Source organism: Branchiostoma lanceolatum, chromosome 4, assembly GCF_035083965.1.
Source record: "Branchiostoma lanceolatum isolate klBraLanc5 chromosome 4, klBraLanc5.hap2, whole genome shotgun sequence".
Classification (NCBI taxonomy): Eukaryota; Metazoa; Chordata; class Leptocardii; order Amphioxiformes; family Branchiostomatidae; genus Branchiostoma; species Branchiostoma lanceolatum.
In genome coordinates, this window is record NC_089725.1 from 22,154,729 (window position 1) to 22,172,352 (window position 17,624).

Consider the following 17,624-nt stretch of genomic DNA (forward strand, 5'->3'; position numbering starts at 1 on the left):
TGCTTGTGTCCTGGATTATCTATCTCAGTACACCACATATCCAAAAGTAATTGAGAAGGTTCAGTTATCAACACAATATTTAGTAAATCTTTTAACATTGCAAAATGGTGAGAACTATTCAAGAAAACAGTCAAAGACAAGCAGAATTTGTATTTCCTTTTAATTTTTTTATATATCTAACTACATCTGTATACGATTTGTTTTCTGCTAGTCACTGTAAATCTAGAATGCCCCTTGATGCGTTTTGATTCTGGAATGATATCAATTCAGTCTCCACTATGGAAATGTACATTGTCCATGTGTGGTACAAATACCTACCCCTACAAGTCTAGCAAAAAGAAATTGACTCAATATCCAAAAGAAATACTGTACATACAAAACACTAGTAGGTTGTACCTTCAGCAGCTTAGGTGATACCCTAACATGGGAATTACTCTATTTTTTAAAATATTCATGCTACTAATTTTGGAGGACTGAATAGATTTTGATTGCAATAATGTTAACAATTACATGGTTCTTGCAACAGACAGGATCTATTTATGTATTTCAAATGCCCTGGGTGCCACCCCATACTTCTAGCTCTTAAAACAATACAATATAAATACAGTAGTGATGAACAGTCTCATCAGAATTAAGTGTGCTCTTGCCTCTTACATAACATAACATATAGCATCTATGTGTTATCTGTGGGCTGGTTGCTTCTTTGACTGGAGACAGTGCCCTCAGCCTGTGCAGCATCGCTGTCATCCGATTTGCCAATGTGTGACATGACAGCCGCTTTCCACTGGTCCTCAGGCATCTCTTCTGCCCATCTGGGGATGGCTGAAGATGGCAGTTGAAAACCAGCCATCACTGACTTCACCAATTCAGCGTGCTCTACAGAATAAAGGAGCAGCACCATGAGCTACAGTATCAAAAAGCCTCTTCCACTGGAGGCCAAACAGATGTGAAAATACTTGCAACACTTGTGTATCCAGGACTCCTGATAAGATCTAAGGTATGGTAGAAATAAGTAAATATAACTAGAGTATTGTGAGTACATGTATTGTCGTCGTTTAGACTAACTGACAAATAGAGAGAGATTGTAAACAACAGAGTATAGTAAATGGATAATACAGATGTACTCTAAATCATGAAATATAAAATAGATATCCATGTCTACTAGAAAAAGATGAGCTTTTGTATCTAATATGTTGACCATAACATATGGATCGGAGCGAAGACACCTACAATGTTACACTTTCACCATGCAAAACTGTTGTCTCCAGTTTCAGATGTTACATGGTACATTGATGATTTATAAATGATGCAGCTAACTGTTGACACAATCAGAGATCTAGCAAAATTGAAGGCTAAAGTTTATATTGCTGTAGCCTGGGTGCCATCCGATTATCACCGGGACTCCTACACTTGCTGCCCTGAAAATATCAGGACAGCAAGTGTAGGAGCCTTGGTAGTAATCAGATGTGTAAGTGTAGTATTGCTGACCTGGTTGCATAGGTTGCTGACAGGTGGTGTCCTCATCTGCAGCAATGATGAAATCATCATGCTCCACATGTGGTGCATCAGGTATTGGAAAGCCCTGAGTACAGGAAACAGACATACCATCTTTACTGACAAACAAATTTGTATAACACCTGAATTGAATATCGAGCTTACTTTGGAACATATCAAGCGATATCCATAAACTTTTTGTCACTGAAGTATGCTCCCTAACTTATCCAGTGTTAGGGATTACATGTAATTTGTCTGTAAATATAATTCATCTGGATGTAACTTTCAACCACAGATAGTCCATGTGTAATGTACCAACCTGACTGGTGTGCCCTCCTAGTAAGATGCCTGCTGATGTACTTTGGTTATGTTGTGTTGGCTCAGGCTGAACACTTGGGACAGTCTCAGGATCCTGAGGTAACAGCTGATACCCAGCTGCTGCTGCTGGGTCTATTGATTCATCCTCAGAACCTCCATCACTGGACTCATCATCACTGTGGAAAAGGGAAACAAAGTCATCAACCACTAGACAACCAGACAGGATTAGTTAGGATTCTAAAGTAAAAGTATCAAAATATCTGATGAAAATGTCATGAAAGAAATATTCAGTTAGTCTTAAAAGAAATTTTCAGTTTGTGGACAGAAATATATTTTATGTCATCCTTCCAGTTTTTACTGATGATCAGTACAACGGTAACATTAGCTGCGGCGACTCTGGTGGAAAGATGTATTTTGCCGTGGCTAGTACAAAGGCTTCTTTCAAGAATCAAGAATGACAAACCTGCTGGCTGGCTGGGGGATCTCAGTAACCATGCTCCTGACCTGGTCATCTGGGCCATTCTGGGGCCAGTTCATCTTCCCATCATTCAGAGGCATGTCCTCTATATATCAACCTACATGAAAGTACAAGAACATCATGACACGACAGTCAAATAAAACATCATTGGTTGGATCAAGGAGGTTAAAATCCTTGGTTGGATCAGCTCAGAGTTAGAAACCTCATTCGAGTCCTTGGTTGGAGAATATGCATCTGGACTCTGGCTGTGAGTAAATTATAAACTGACGGCGATGCAACCCTAAAAAACATTTCCTTCCGGTGTCTAGAGAATATGTTATCAACGTTGAGCTCTACAAATTTATCAAAAACCTACCAATCATCAGAAACGCCTTCCACACAGGACCGTCTGGGCTCACTGTCCACTGTCAGACTCTTGTTGATGACAAACCCGAGGTTAGAGGTCAACAAACTTCCCTTCCCTGGCGGAAAGATCTCACACCAAGGTTCTGACATTTCAGCGCCTCTACAGATGATTTTTATTCTTTACTGTTGTTCCACCTTTATGAAAAAAAATTATAGCTAAAAACTGCATAACATATTCAAAACGTTTATAAGCATGCGCTTTCCTTTATAGTTTTATACCATGACGGTTTAAGTAATGAGAATGATTTTGCCGAATCGGCGGACGGATGTAGAGTCGTTGTTACTTTGACTTGTCTCTTCCTTTTTCACAAAAAAATGGAGGGCCACAGCCTAGGTCTCCGTGTGCATGTGCACCCAGTGGTTCTCTTCAGTATCGTCGACTCGTACGAACGGAGAAATGAGGATGCGAAGAGGGTGATTGGAACCTTATTGGGTATGTTCATTACAGTGTTGTATACCATCACGATCAATGGATGGAAGCAAACGTATGGTTAGCCATGCCATGCGGGGTGGGGAGGGCAGAGACAGACTGTGGATTCGTATCTGGTGTGAATGTAATTTAGGAGAGGCTGTTATGAACGTTCACAGAACCCATTACATAATGTTGTGTCTTAGATCAATACCACGGTGAGTCAATAAGACTGTCCGTGGCAGAGGTAAGAGTTAGTATGGATCAATCTATTCTACTCTACTCTGTGTGTCAATCCACTCCATATCTCTAGCCTACAAAATTATTGTGCAACAACCACTGTTTCCTTTTACCCAACAGGCACAGCAGACAAGAAAATAGTGGAGGTAACAAACTCCTTCCCAGTGCCACACAATGAGTCAGAAGATGAGGTGAGTTTGAAATGCTTTCAATATGTCTAATAAAACATTTATCTATGAAATAATAATCTGGAAATGTAGCCCATTGTTATTGTAACAAAGGTATTTAGCTATATTTCAAGAGAAACTCATGCAGCCTTTTCAAAGTGTGTTAAATCAAGTCTTCTGGTAAATTTAGTTATGATGATTAAGATCTAAAAGTACTGTACAAATATTTCCCATCTCCTAAACAAATGCAGGTCGCAGTTGACATGGAGTTTGCCAAAAATATGTATGAACTTCACAAAAAGGTGAACCCCTCTGAAGTGATTGTGGGATGGTGAGTACAGATTTATCTTTCTGGCAATGTTTAATTTTCCTCATAGGAGTTTTAGCTAACAAATGTATAAAGTCTGTATAAACTTTCAGTATCATTTGTGTATGCAGTTACTTTGATGAATAACTCATCTTTGTCTTTAACAATATCAATAAGTTTAGAATCTGATAATTTTCCAAAACTGTATCAGTGTCAACATAATATATGGTGCAAAATATTTTATAACACGTTTTATTTGCTGCAGGTATGCTACAGGTCCAGACATCACTGAACACTCAGTGCTGATTCATGAATACTACTCCCGAGAATGCAACCATCCTGTCCATCTGACTGTAGATACCAACCTCAGGGGCAACAAGATGGCATTTAAGGCATACCAAAGGTGCAGCATTATTAATGTATTGGATGTTTGTATTATGTTAAAGGTTTGATTTTGTACAAGGTAAGATGGAAGTATTTTCCTAGTCCCAAAAAGTTATTTAAGAGGAATGCATTGTCACCACATTTGTTCCCTTACTTTGATACCATGTAAACTATAGCTTATTTTGTATTCATTTGTATTTTTCACTGTTCTTCATTTCTTTCAGTGCTTCCATGGGTGTATCAGGTGGCACTATGGGTACGATGTTCACTCCCCTCCAGCTCAAAATCACGAGCTATGAGGCAGAGAAAGTAGGAGGTATGTTTGGATGTGTTGTTGATACTGCTAGAAAAGACTCCCATTGCAATGTTGTCAGGGAAAAACAATATTGCAGCTTGTCAGATAACTGAATTACAAGGAGTATGCAGTATACATGTATAATCAATATGTAAACTTGTTGTTTTTATCACCTATGATTGAATGTCATGCAATACTCCAAGTCTGTATCAACAAAACTAATGAGAGGTGGCTGATATGTTTCTTTCTTTCATCATCTTCTAGTTAGTTTGATCCAGCAAGGGAAAACTGCACCCAACAGTACCATCTCCATGTTACCTGACCTGTCTGCCGTGGGGAACCAGGCAGCCAAGCTACAGGAACTACTGACTACTGTTATTGCCTATGTGGACGATGTATTGGTAAGTTTGTTGTGACAGGTTAGCCTAGTTCAGGTTGTATACATATCATTTCTTTTTGTTAGTGCTGGAAGCACCCCTGGAAACTACCGCTGGGTTATATTGCAATGTAACATGGCGCGAAAAGCTCATCTTCAGTTGATGCCATTTGATGCTCAAACTTTACTCCAAAAACTGAAATGATGAAGAAAGCAGATGTAGTTGTACAAAAACTTATTGGAGATACTTTACAAGCTGAGGTTGGTGGAGAAGATTGTGACCTTTTTATCATATGCCCTGTTTTCTGTCGGGTGGAGAGTGCCGACAGAAAACAGGGCATATGATAGAGTGGTCACAATCTTCTCCACCAACCTCTGCTTGGTGAGTAATTGGAGAGGCAGGTTGGACGATGTGGTAATCTTGTGATGACCTTCCAGGCTGGGAAGGTGACGGCTGACAACGTGGTTGGACGTCTGCTGATGCAGCTGGTGGCTAAAGTACCACAGATGGAGCCTGAGGAGTTCCAGAGTATGCTCAACAACATGATGAAGGTCAGTTTCATTTATTACCTGTGGGGCATCAAAGATGTTGCTTACCAGTTTATAGAGGTTGATGATATCACACAAAGTTGTCTCCAGTCTTTGAGGACAGATGTCATTATTGTAAACGCCAGAAAGCCTAAAATGATCCAAACTCCTCGCTGGTATGAGTATGACTGACAGTGGTGTATGAAAAATTGGTTGTAAATCCATTAGTGAGAACCATTTCTTTGATTTTCATGTACAACATTAACATTTTTTTTCTGCAGGACCTCCTGATGGTGGTGTACCTGGCCAACCTGACTGACACACAGATCCAGCTTCACGAGAAATTATCAGTCAAGATGTCCTGAGCAGAGAGCTCGGCCACCGAGTTTCTAGAAAAAACAAACAGAGGAGCTGTTGATTCACCCATAACTATAAGGAATGGACAAGGAGGGAGGGGGATTCAGTTAACCCAACCATTTCTTTCCTATTCCATGTGTAATGATGATTTGGTATTGATTTGGTATGACACAACACACCTTTTATGACATCTAATAAAAAGTGTAACACATATCTGTTTCTTGTGTGTTTCAATCATCATTTTAAGTCACATTAATTTACATGTACATAGTTGATGGGAGGCTGAACTTGAAGTGTACTATACAAATGTACTTGCTAAATACAACCCAAAGTCAAGTTCTCACTTGTTTTACAGAAGTCTGTCATAGTTCGGGGCTCTCCCTTCATTTTTAACCAGATGATTGAATTAATCAATTGTAAGGTCACAATATGTGACATCAATCTTTGGCATTTCCCATTCAGTATGAATAGGGCTTTTTGATCTGGCTTTCCTGATGATGGATTTTGAGGAATTTTCCAATCAATTCGAGGGAATCGATGAGTTAGTGAGCTTTGAATTCAGATGGAGCCTCAGCCTCAGGCCACAATCTATGGGTTCAGGATGACAAATGCTTGAACTGGGTCACTCCAGACAACAGCTGGAAGGGTGATGATTCCCTACCATGCACCAGAGCTCTACCATCTCTTAATTGAATCAAATCAAAGTCGGAACCATTCTTTTTATATCATAATGTTTGTTAAAATAACAGATGCTGGCTAGAACGGTACCATGCACACAAATCCAAGCTACATAGTGGCACATGACTTAAACTAGCTATCATCTACTGAAGGATTACACAGTAGAGTAGCTTATACTATTGCAGTTTATCTCAACCTAGATAAGATTTATTCTGTTTATATAGTGTACACACATGAAAAAGGGAAGCATTTTATGTTTTATTGAAGGCTATACTATAATTTGCATATACAGATAACTAAGACCTGTATAAACTAAGACTAAATAAGAAGGATGTTTATATTACATCTCTGATCATGAACTGTGGAGGACTTATATTTTTCATACCAATAGCTTTTGTCCGAAAGAAAACATGATAAAGCAAAACAATATTTCATCTTTCCAAATCAATCTTTTATTTTTGCAGAACGGTTTCCATGTTGTTACATAAGTCAGACACTTCATTAAAACAACAAGTTTACATAGCCTCCGTTGCAGACTCTGAAGCGGCTTTTTGGGGGGCTAAATAATACACTTTTTGCAGCCACCCCGTAACTATCAGCCATCCTGTAACCTGGCGGCTGCTGGTTACAGGATGGCTGATAGTTACGGGGTGGCTGCAAAAAGTGTATTATTTAGCCCCCCAAAAAGCCGCTTCAGAGTCTGCAACGGAGGCTAAAGTTTACAACTCTAGTCAGGAAAATATACTCTACATGCATCTCCTTCAATCCACTATCCCCTCATATGAGGTAAAGAACCATCTTCATACATTGTTTCATTGTACTGATTGGAAAAATATTGGCCAGTTACCTTGTGAACTACTTTAGGCCGTGTACATGTTATCACTATATCAAGCATGGATTAAATCTGACACTAGTTTTGTAATTTCAAAGCCTATATTCTGTTAGATACAACATTCCTATACTAGCAACCTTAACCTGTTTCTGAGACAAAGGAAATATGAGAAAATCATGTCTTTCAAATCTGCCAATCACCAAAAACGAGGTGACCAATGGTTTTATTTGAGATGGAATTTTTTTAAAGGCATGATAGTTCTTACAGAGCACTGTGAAATATGAAGGATCACCATAGATTTACAGCAAGAGCTACTAGCATGCAGATATAGATGTGCAGATTTTTCCCTTTTCTTCAATTATGTCAGCAGTAGTGCTTAATAAAGATATCTTTATTTGAAAAGAAGTCACTTCCCCTTCAGTATTCAAGAATATGCAAACCCATTGCTTCTCCCATTATCAAAACTTAATGTTTATCAGATGAGCAATGTTCTTCATGTGTGACCAAATGCAGGCAGTTTGTTTCTTTGACTATACAGTCAACAATAAGCTGAAACAACATGCTGGTTGGATATACGGTAGTGATTACACTTTACGACATGTCCTCTTGTTGTTCTTGGCTGTTGATTGGTCTCTCTATAGTGTCGCCTCTTCCAAATGTTTTCTGCAGTACATGTGCATCTGCTGGCTCTATTCTCTTGTAGTAGTGCTTTTTTGTCTCGATGATCTCAAATCCAAACTTCTGGTAGAATCGGATGGCACCTTCATTGTTGATCTGCACATGTCTGGTAAGAGAAAAGTGGAGCCATGAGAAATTCAATTTTACTAGCAAGGGACAAGTGAAGTTCTGTATCTCCTACAAATGTGTAACTAAGGAAAACACCTACATGGTTTTGTAGCATATGTTGCTAAGATTATCAATAGGCATTAGGTAATAATCATACATGATTGAATATAACATATAGATACATACAAGAAAACATTGTCAAAGTTGCCATCTTCTTCACAGATCTTCAGCACATGATTCAGCATAACAGTCCCTGCAGGAATAAAAGGAAGATTATTGTAAGAATTACATGTATAACAAAACTTAATTCCTTTGCTTCCATCTTTATTTGACAATGGCTAAGGTCTACAAGGATATAATATTGTTATTCTGATTTTGTTGCTGATTTAATATTCTTCATTATGATGATAACATACAACAATCCGCCAAATAAGAGGAATCCAAGAAAGAAGGTGAATGGATACCAAAATGTCCATGCAGGAACAATGATAATTGAATGTTCCCCGATTGATCTCCACTAACACAACTGTACAACTGTGACTCACCTATCCTCAGTCTGCGGTACGGTGCGAGGCAGCCTAGAGTCATGATGTACAGACGACGTGATTCCTCAGTCTGGTCCACACGACAGCACACTGCTCCCACAACAATATCATTGTAGTATGCTATGGAAGAGGGGTGGAAACAAATTGCAAAGTCAATCCTTCAATTCATCCCATGTATCATCCCGCCATTTTATTCCACTCCAGTGACACTGAAGAAGAGTGATGGGTGTCACTGGAAACATTCGGAAGTAATATCTTATCCATTATCTTTAAATCTTGTTTACATGGCTGTCTGACTTTCATCAACACATCAAATGAATGATTTTAGATAAAGTGAGCATGCCGTTTATTGGCAGCAATGACCATTGACTACAATTCATGTTGGAAACTAAGAAGTCAGAACATTAACAACTGTCTCAATTTGTTCTTCATACTCACCCAGTTTTGCAAGCTCTCCGACTTCTAACACGTCCTTGTAGAACTTGTCATTGTATGAGACTGGGAAGACCACCTGGTTCAATCTCTTCAGCTGCTTGATATTATGTGGAGTAACATCTCCAAGCTCAATATGTTGACCACGGCTGGAAGAAACATGACAAATTCTCATGAAAGTCAAATATTTCTACAGGAATAGGAACATACATCATGTTATTTGATACTCTAGAGTCTAGTGGACCTGAACCCTCATTGGGTAATGGACCATGCATACTAACCATGATAATGACTGTCAAAAACAGTTGGCAGGAGCTATAAAATTATAATTCCTGCAGAAATGTTAAAAAAATTATATGGGCCAGTCTTTCTACGATTACAGCTCTTTGGAGGAATGAAAGGGCCCGAAAAGCATCTGGTGTACTGTGTACTTCCATGTTAACATTCTGAAACAAACCTACATAAGGACATCAATGTGAACACAGAAGTCTCCCAACTAGCCGATACCCACTGTCGACTCTGCAGGGACCAAGCCAGGGGGAGGGGGGAGGGTATTCTGCTTCGGTATGCTGCAAAAGCTATCTGGTTAATTTCGCACATTTCTCCTGAAGCGTACGACCAAGATAGAGCTGATACACAACGATAACACGCATTACCTTCTCATAGTTGCTTGATATCTGCAAAACTATCCCGAACACGTGACAACGGCAGACGTTCCTGTGCAGTTTGGCGCGTACCGGCGTTAGACTCTCCCGCCCGCGAACACCACATGGACACCGGAAATAGCAGAAGGGGTCATGGTAAGATGCATGCTGGGCGACAGAAATGTGTCTTTTCTAACCAAAAATTCAGGTAAATGGGCTTCAGAAAATCATAAATCAATATAATCAAAGACAAATACATTTAACTACTGACACGTCGACTCAATTTTCTGTCGTTATTTTCACCTTTTTTGGGGTAAGATTCGAGGAAACCGTTGACGAATACTGAGCTCTGTTCACGCTATTTTCTGTCAGGTGAAACATCATCATCATCATATGACCAAAGGCAAGGGAAAGCTCAGAGGCCGGCTGCAAAAAGAGATTCACAATGGTGAGTTGACGGAGGATTTTAGAAAGAATGGGATTCTTTCAAGCCCTTTATAACTGGTTTCACGTTATCTATGTGGAGAGTATAGCTTTTGAGTTCACTGCTTGGTTTTCAGGTCACAGCATGTGCGTGAAAATCACAGAGGTTTTAAAAACGCCCATCTCATGCCCTCCCCCTCATGTGAAATTGAAAAGAAGGTTTTATAATTTCACGGTTGACAAGACAGCTCTGACTCATCTTTGCACGTCTTTTTCGTCTTTGTAATGCTAATGATAAAAGATTTCTTTCCTTTGAGAATGTTTAATACCTTATTCACAATTCTGTAGGGCCTTTTCAGTTTTCTACTTCATGAGAATTTGTCAGGTTGACGTGAAATAATTTTGTTTTATTGAGCCGTGGTGAGAGCACTGAAGATAACTGTCGTTTGCACCCATGCTGAGCATCTCACAGCCAAGGCAGGACTCTCATGCACTGATTCTACTGCTTGATATGGCCCAACCTAATAGAAGACAAACATCCAACCACTTCTGCTATATTTGGAGATTTCTCATGTGAAATGATAGTTTTATAATTTCAAGGTCACAATGTATATATTCCATTCTTCTGGTTAACGTTCATGATTTGTACGTAAGATCTAGTATTACCAGTGATTCCTAACCATGTTACAGGTTAACTTTTACTTGCATACGACGTTAGCCCATGTACAAAGAAAATCATGATATTAATTGTTAAGCACGTAACGGTTATTAAAAAAAGTTGCTGGAATATTGAGTGCTGAATACTAGGATAGAAAATGTATAGAATGAATAGTATTAGAAGATAGGTACATGTATCATGTTACTATCATGTAAACACAAAATCAGTCACAAGTTACGATGAACAATTCAATTGGGTACAAAATTGTGCCAGTTTAATTCAATCCTTCAATTCAGTTCAATCCTTTTTAATCATACTGATAGGTTTCATTGTTACTTTAAAGTTTATATGGTATGCTGTGTACTGGTTTGTCAGAAATAAATTTTGTTGGCTTTTTTTTCAGGCTGGAGCACGTGAACGTATGGAGAAGTTGCCCAAAATCAAAGATGCGGAGAGAGAGAGCGAATTTGGATATGTGTATGCTGTGTCTGGCCCAGGTATGCTACATATCTAAACATATGATGAAATGCATATCATAGAAGATATGTTTTCACGTTTTTTAATGTTTTTGGTACAAATCAACAAAAGTTAATGCACTGCAAGTAATTTTGTTCCTTGAATCTTCCTCCAGTGGTGACTGCAGAGCAGATGGCAGGCGCAGCTATGTACGAGCTGGTGCGAGTGGGACACAGTGAGCTGGTGGGAGAGATCATCCGACTGGAGAATGACATGGCCACCATACAAGTGTACGAGGAGACCTGTATCCTCTGATTACTCTGATTACTCTGATTACTCTGATTACAGCTAGCTGTTAGATTGATGTAGAGTAAATTTGTTTTGCACTTCATAGAATACAGTTTGATTGGTGTTGAATGTTTGTAAGCCATATCCATCCCAGGCATACAAACTGCACTGGGTGCCATAAACTACCTTGCTGTGCAGACCTGTCCCTGGTGCTGAATGTTGTCAATACTCTCATAAGCAAACCTGTCCCTGGTGCTGAACACCATTCCCATTGTCACATTGACCTGTCCCTGTGCATTATTGAAGCAGATGCTGTGATTAAATCATACAACACATCAATATGACATCAATGACTATTGAACACCAACCTTCAATAGTGTAAGATATTTCCTTAACCACATGGCCAGCTGGTGTAACCGTTGGTGACCCAGTGTTGCGTACAGGAAAACCCCTGTCAGTAGAGCTAGGTCCAGGTATCCTAGGGAACATCTTTGATGGGATTCAGCGTCCACTGAAGGACATCTGTGACTTGACACAAAGCATCTACATTCCTCGTGGTGTCAACACCCCTGCCCTCAGCCGCACTGTGAAATGGGAGTTCAAACCTCAAGCTGGAGTGAAGGTATGCCTTTCTTGCTTACCGCAGTCCCTCATGTTTTCAATGACGTCTGTTCAGTATGAGCTAAATGTCAGCTGTCTTTGTGACATGTGATGTTACATGATCATGGTTGCAGTGTTGTATGATACGATATGCTTGTTGACTTGTATATCTAGGACACTGATGGCCACAACAGTAAAAAGCCTAATTCACGATTCTTTTTTGCATTTGATGGTCTCTTGTAGGTTGGCAGTCACATCACTGGAGGGGACATCTATGGACTGGTACATGAAAACACACTTATCAGACACAAGCTGCTACTTCCCTCCAAGGCTCATGGAACTGTCACCTACATAGCAGAGCCAGGCAACTACGATATCAGTGTAAGCATTACACTTAATAACTATATAGGTATTGCTGATTAGTTCACACAGTGAATAGCTTTTCTTTTTAAGAAGTTAGTGTTCAAATAGCATACCTGATGCTGTTAGGTAGAGTGTGTGGCTCACTTCCTTTTCAAAATCATTTATTGTGTTGTGAATATGCAAATATTTGCTATGCTTAATGTTGTTACGTGTTTTGACCAGTGTATAGAAAACTATATTTGCTTAAGGTGTTTCATTTGCACACGTACATTATTTTTCCTTAGTTTCTACCCTGGTATAACTTATACTGCCCCCATGGCCCACATGTACATTACGTTGCACTAAAACCCCTGATCTGTGCAGGATGTTGTGTTGGAGACGGAGTTTGATGGTGAGCGGGAGAAGTTCACCATGTTGCAGGTGTGGCCTGTGCGACAGATGCGTCCTGTGTCAGAGAAACTGGCAGCCAACTTCCCACTCCTCACTGGCCAGAGGGTGCTGGATGCTCTCTTCCCGTAAGTGTTTGTATGCCATTCAGGCAGTATAGCATAAACAAGAAAGAGCTATGTATTAGAGAACTCAGTATTTATCATGTTACAAATTATAGAAGTTATCAGGTTTGTGTTTAAATTACTTTTTGTGTAATAGATCTGTTATTGTAGCAGAGGAAATGTAATTTTATTCACTGCTCTTGTCCCAGGTGTGTGCAGGGTGGTACCACGGCTATTCCAGGTGCTTTTGGTTGTGGGAAGACTGTCATCTCCCAGTCTGTCTCCAAGTACTCCAACAGTGATGTCATCGTTTATGTTGGATGTGGTGAACGTGGAAATGAGATGTCGGAGGTTCTGAGAGATTTTCCTGAGGTCAGTCATCAGCATATTTTACAAAGGGTCCCACATACAGTGTGGTGTATGCATGTTTGTTTAAAATTGGTGTATGATTTCTTGTGTAAAGTAAGCTGAAATTATGAGTGTACATAGTTACTGAGCCACCGATAAGGTCTATGCAACTTATCCAAAGTCCTAATGATCCTATGGGTGTCCTGTGTTTGTCTCTTCCCCTTCAGTTGTCGATAGAGATTGATGGAGTTGTTGAGTCGATCATGAAACGTACAGCGCTGGTGGCTAACACATCCAACATGCCTGTGGCTGCTCGAGAGGCTTCCATCTACACAGGTACATGACAGACTCATGGAGATCACTCTGTAGAATGTGTATCATTCTTTATTCTTTATTAGAAATTGCAACAATACAATACACAGTGGAACGCCAGGCAGACAAGCTGATGTTGCGGACCACTCAACATTACAATTACATGTACACTGAATACGACAATAAGACACTTAGGCACTTCATATCATGATACAATATAAAACAATGCATGATACAATATAAAACAATGCATTAAGTATTGAGTACGCAATTTAGAGCTGGAAGCTACGGGGCAGCAAATCTTTATGTGTATCATTCACATATTTCCGGTCGTTATCTGTTACCACTTACCTCTTTTTATTTAAGATTTTTATTGTGGAATTGCCTTTTCTATCATTGCTTGCGGTACTGTTAGTCAGTTAGTGTCTAAAAAAGTGTAACATTATGAAACCTTAAAACATGCTTTGCCTTGTGTTTGTTTCAGGCATCACACTGTCTGAATACTTCCGTGATATGGGCTATAACGTCTCCATGATGGCTGACTCTACCTCTCGATGGGCTGAAGCGCTGCGTGAGATCTCTGGACGTTTGGCTGAAATGCCTGCAGGTTAGGTTATGTTCATCTCACATGTTTCCTTTATAGCTCTGTCCTTCAAAAAGGGTTGACTACAGAGTTGTACTCCATTACAAGTGACTGTTTATGTTTTACTGCAGAGAAATTGTAAAGAAAAAGTGGCTGGAGTCAAAGTATGCAACTCAGCTCTTACACACTTTTGAGTAACCTCATGTCAGTCATGTATGTTGTACATCTGTGTAACATACACCAGTTGAAGTATGTGGCCATCTCAAGTAATACCCTGCCTGTATTGCAGATTCTGGTTACCCTGCCTACCTCGGTGCACGACTTGCTTCCTTCTATGAGCGAGCAGGAAGGGTGAAGTGTCTAGGGAACCCTGAACGAGAGGGAAGCGTCAGCATTATTGGAGCGTAAGTAATCTACTAACTTCACCTCGCTCAACATATAAACATGATACTGTGAGAACTCTTGCTGTGCACAAACAAAATAGGTTTGTACGGTAAAGTTTGTACAGTCTGTGGGAGTAGTGTTGTCGTATTGATTAATTAATTCTGTAGTCTTTTGCAGCCAAACCAATAAATAAAATGATGAAAACTTTTTGTTGGGATACCCACATATTGTTGATCATGACAATTTTGACTATGTTCTGCTTTCCATTACACATCTGTCCCTCTTAATTGCATAAAAAAGCTTTCTGATCTCATTCTGATAAATGTGATGCAAAATAAAACCAAACACATGTAGTACAAATGAAACATTTTGATATTTGATATGTAAAAGAATGCCGTACCCCCATGACCCTGGACTACTGACCAAGGTACAAGGTACAAGGTCCAGGCTGTTAGAATAGGTACATGAAGTACACCTGTCCATCTCTCCTTGCAGAGTGTCCCCACCAGGAGGTGACTTCTCCGACCCGGTGACCTCGGCCACCCTGGGTATCGTGCAGGTGTTCTGGGGTCTGGATAAGAAGCTGGCCCAGAGGAAGCACTTCCCCTCCATCAACTGGATCATCAGCCACAGCAAGTACATGCGAGCCCTGGAGGAGTACTACGACAAGCACTTTCCTGAGTTTGTGCCACTCCGGACTAAGGTAGACATTTCAACTGTTGTCTGTGTGTTGCAGTTTAGTGTGCCTTGTTTTTTGTTTCCGTAGAAAGCTTAATTATTCATCTACATATCTGCGGGACATCTGCAAATCATCCAACTTAATTCCTTACAAAAACTGACTAGTAAAGATGAAAAACTTGTGATCATGTCATTATGATATCTGACAGCTTCCTTCTTTGTTCTACCATAGATCTACTCATTGGGTCTTTTTTAACATACCTGTATCCGGAGTCTTGTGTTACTGTACACATAAAGCACTGACTGACTTTCTTCCTTGCTACAGTGTAAAGAGATCCTACAGGAGGAGGAAGACCTGTCAGAGATTGTGCAATTGGTTGGCAAGGTTGGTAGACATATTTCTGAATTCAAGTGCATTTCTTTAATCAGCTGAATACTAATTCCCTGGTAGGCATAGTTTTTGAAAGTTTTGCTGGTAAGCTTATGTTCACTTAAGCCCATCAAAAGAGACAAGGTGATGCATATCACGGTTCCAACACTGAACTTTACTCCTATTGTAGGGCTCCCTAGCTGAGACAGACAAGATCACTTTGGAGGTGGCCAGACTCATCAAGGATGACTTCCTACAGCAGAATGGTTACACTGCTTATGACAGGTAGGAAAGCCCAGCATATCAAAAACATCCTAATTCTTTGATATTCTGAATAGAAGAAAAACATCTTGCATGTGCATGTGTGCACATTTATCATACATGTTCCATTTTTGACATAGTACCCATGGTTCTTTCTTAGATTCTGCCCATTCTACAAGACTGTTGGGATGATCCAAAACTTGCTGGCGTTCTATGACATGGCCAGACATGCCGTGGAAACCACTGCACAGAGTGAGAACAAGATCACTTGGGCTATAATCCGGGACAACATGGGCGACATTCTCTACAGGCTCAGCAGCATGAAGTTCAAGGTGTGTGGTGGTAGTTATTCATGTTTATGCTATTGTTTGCCGTTGTGTAAAAGTGTGGTTTGAGGATGAATCTAAAAAAGAAAAGGGGAAGAAGTGTGGTTCAAGTGCCACTTACTGACCAGTCTAACTGGTCTGGAACTTTTAGTCTAGTGGTAGCTGCGTTGGTTTTGTGTGCTGGTGGGCTTGGGTTCGATTTCCGGGAGCCAGGAGACTATGCTACTCGCCCTGTGCATTTCAGTTGATTGATACAATCAGACTGCTCAATCAATACAGGTGATACACTGGTGCTGTGGTACACAATAGCTATGCAATCTTTATGTCTGCAGTTTTTATAGAAATTGTACATTACGATTGGTTGACAAGGTTTGTTTGTTGAATCTAAATTGTAGATTACGTAACAAATTAGGTTACATAACATGTACAATTGTTGATTACATAAGTATAGTGGTATGAGGGCTGGGGGGGTAGTTCTGATATACCATGTGTACGTATAACCTGTGAAATCATTAATTAACACTCAGAATTTGTTTTTTTAGGATCCAGTGAAGGACGGGGAAGCTAAGATCAAGGCTGAGTACGCCCAGTTGTATGAAGATATGCAGACTGCCTTCCGGAACTTGGAGGACTAGTTCAATATGAGTAGTATGTCATGGAAATCTCAGACATTAAATGTTATATATACTGGTACATGTAGTTAGATTTCAACCAATAGGTGGATGTGCACTCCTTGTAAAGTACATATATGCTGTGTTATGTGATAGTCCGTGTGGCAATAGTTAATCAATGTATCTGTTGGTGGAGTCGGGAGAATATATCGTCAGTACATTCCTTCAAGGTAGCTATCATGGAGAAAGTAAATTATTGTGAAGAAGATTGATTGTGTATTTAATGCTGACACTTACTCGGAAGAAATGTTTTGATGCGGCCGAACAGAAAGCTGCATTATTTACAGTAGTGTGTAAAAGGTAGTGACCAAATACTGAATGGGAGATACATGTATCTAGATGCACAAAGAAAGATATAGAAGTGTACATGAAGAGTAATGTCTCTATAGAGGTATCAAAGCACCTGTCAAGTTCTCTTTTTATTTCTATTGTCACCACTATTCAAACTTTGAGAAAAACTTTTATTGTGCTATGTGAATCCAATCGTACCAAATTAATGTAATTCTTGACTTTTTGATGTAACAACTATTAGAAAGGACAAATCATATTGCTGCATTGGTTAACTTAAAATAAACTGCTGGTAATCTAAGAACCGATGAAGACTCTTAATTGTTAATAATTCACAATATCAGAACCACAGACACCTACAGCACTACTCAGGCTCATGTAAATTGATTGTTTTGGAATAATCCAACAGGCAGAGGGATTCTTATCCTTGATTTTCAGGATGTAGGGGC

The 17,624-nt window shown here is 39.7% G+C and overlaps 4 protein-coding genes across 4 annotated transcripts; 2 read left to right on the forward strand and 2 right to left on the reverse strand.

The window, feature by feature from the left end:
* Window positions 1–214: 214 nt before the first annotated feature.
* LOC136433373 (male-enhanced antigen 1-like) lies at window positions 215–2,776 on the reverse strand. The gene is made up of 5 exons (XM_066425516.1): window positions 2,646–2,776; window positions 2,276–2,387; window positions 1,814–1,988; window positions 1,489–1,582; window positions 215–876 (listed from the first exon to the last, which is right to left on the reverse strand). The coding sequence occupies exons 2-5, from the start codon at window positions 2,368–2,370 to the stop codon at window positions 674–676; spliced, it is 567 nt and encodes a 188-aa protein (XP_066281613.1). The 5' UTR covers window positions 2,371–2,387; window positions 2,646–2,776; the 3' UTR covers window positions 215–673.
* A 209-nt stretch (window positions 2,777–2,985) lies between these two features.
* LOC136433371 (eukaryotic translation initiation factor 3 subunit F-like) lies at window positions 2,986–5,969 on the forward strand. The gene is made up of 8 exons (XM_066425514.1): window positions 2,986–3,128; window positions 3,465–3,535; window positions 3,763–3,842; window positions 4,084–4,221; window positions 4,427–4,518; window positions 4,762–4,898; window positions 5,312–5,425; window positions 5,683–5,969. The coding sequence occupies exons 1-8, from the start codon at window positions 3,011–3,013 to the stop codon at window positions 5,764–5,766; spliced, it is 834 nt and encodes a 277-aa protein (XP_066281611.1). The 5' UTR covers window positions 2,986–3,010; the 3' UTR covers window positions 5,767–5,969.
* Window positions 5,970–7,357: 1,388 nt separating this feature from the next.
* Window positions 7,358–9,823, reverse strand: LOC136433374 (N-alpha-acetyltransferase 50-like). Its single transcript, XM_066425517.1, has 5 exons — window positions 9,688–9,823; window positions 9,038–9,180; window positions 8,600–8,719; window positions 8,241–8,307; window positions 7,358–8,052 (listed from the first exon to the last, which is right to left on the reverse strand). The coding sequence occupies exons 1-5, from the start codon at window positions 9,693–9,695 to the stop codon at window positions 7,860–7,862; spliced, it is 531 nt and encodes a 176-aa protein (XP_066281614.1). The 5' UTR covers window positions 9,696–9,823; the 3' UTR covers window positions 7,358–7,859.
* Window positions 9,824–10,041: 218 nt separating this feature from the next.
* On the forward strand, window positions 10,042–17,479 carry LOC136433365 (V-type proton ATPase catalytic subunit A). Its single transcript, XM_066425499.1, has 15 exons — window positions 10,042–10,123; window positions 11,160–11,253; window positions 11,388–11,516; window positions 11,908–12,122; window positions 12,344–12,481; window positions 12,827–12,978; window positions 13,164–13,326; window positions 13,530–13,638; window positions 14,099–14,221; window positions 14,487–14,601; window positions 15,077–15,284; window positions 15,585–15,644; window positions 15,820–15,914; window positions 16,051–16,222; window positions 16,759–17,479. Exons 1-15 carry the CDS (start codon window positions 10,121–10,123, stop codon window positions 16,849–16,851), a joined length of 1,869 nt encoding a protein of 622 aa, XP_066281596.1. The 5' UTR covers window positions 10,042–10,120; the 3' UTR covers window positions 16,852–17,479.
* Window positions 17,480–17,624: the final 145 nt, after the last annotated feature.

What these genes read in the sequence shown, in the direction of transcription:
- LOC136433373 (XM_066425516.1), bottom strand. Translation starts at nt 2,370, where the DNA reads ATGCCTCTGAATGATGGGAAGATGAACTGGCCCCAGAATGGCCCAGAT. An exon ending in ATCCCCCAGCCAGCCAGCAG is followed by an intron (nt 1,989 to 2,275) that starts GTTTGTCATTCT and finishes CCTTTTCCACAG; the next exon opens with TGATGATGAGTCCAGTGATG. An exon ending in TCAGCAACCTATGCAACCAG is followed by an intron (nt 877 to 1,488) that starts GTCAGCAATACT and finishes TTTATTCTGTAG; the next exon opens with AGCACGCTGAATTGGTGAAG.
- LOC136433365 (XM_066425499.1), top strand. An exon ending in AACCTCAAGCTGGAGTGAAG is followed by an intron (nt 12,123 to 12,343) that starts GTATGCCTTTCT and finishes GGTCTCTTGTAG; the next exon opens with GTTGGCAGTCACATCACTGG. An exon ending in GGTTACACTGCTTATGACAG is followed by an intron (nt 15,915 to 16,050) that starts GTAGGAAAGCCC and finishes GTTCTTTCTTAG; the next exon opens with ATTCTGCCCATTCTACAAGA.
- LOC136433371 (XM_066425514.1), top strand. Translation starts at nt 3,011, where the DNA reads ATGGAGGGCCACAGCCTAGGTCTCCGTGTGCATGTGCACCCAGTGGTT. An exon ending in GCATTTAAGGCATACCAAAG is followed by an intron (nt 4,222 to 4,426) that starts GTGCAGCATTAT and finishes CATTTCTTTCAG; the next exon opens with TGCTTCCATGGGTGTATCAG. An exon ending in CCTATGTGGACGATGTATTG is followed by an intron (nt 4,899 to 5,311) that starts GTAAGTTTGTTG and finishes ATGACCTTCCAG; the next exon opens with GCTGGGAAGGTGACGGCTGA.
- LOC136433374 (XM_066425517.1), bottom strand. An exon ending in CGGAGAGCTTGCAAAACTGG is followed by an intron (nt 8,720 to 9,037) that starts GTGAGTATGAAG and finishes CCTCTTCCATAG; the next exon opens with CATACTACAATGATATTGTT. An exon ending in GTACCGCAGACTGAGGATAG is followed by an intron (nt 8,308 to 8,599) that starts GTGAGTCACAGT and finishes TTATTCCTGCAG; the next exon opens with GGACTGTTATGCTGAATCAT.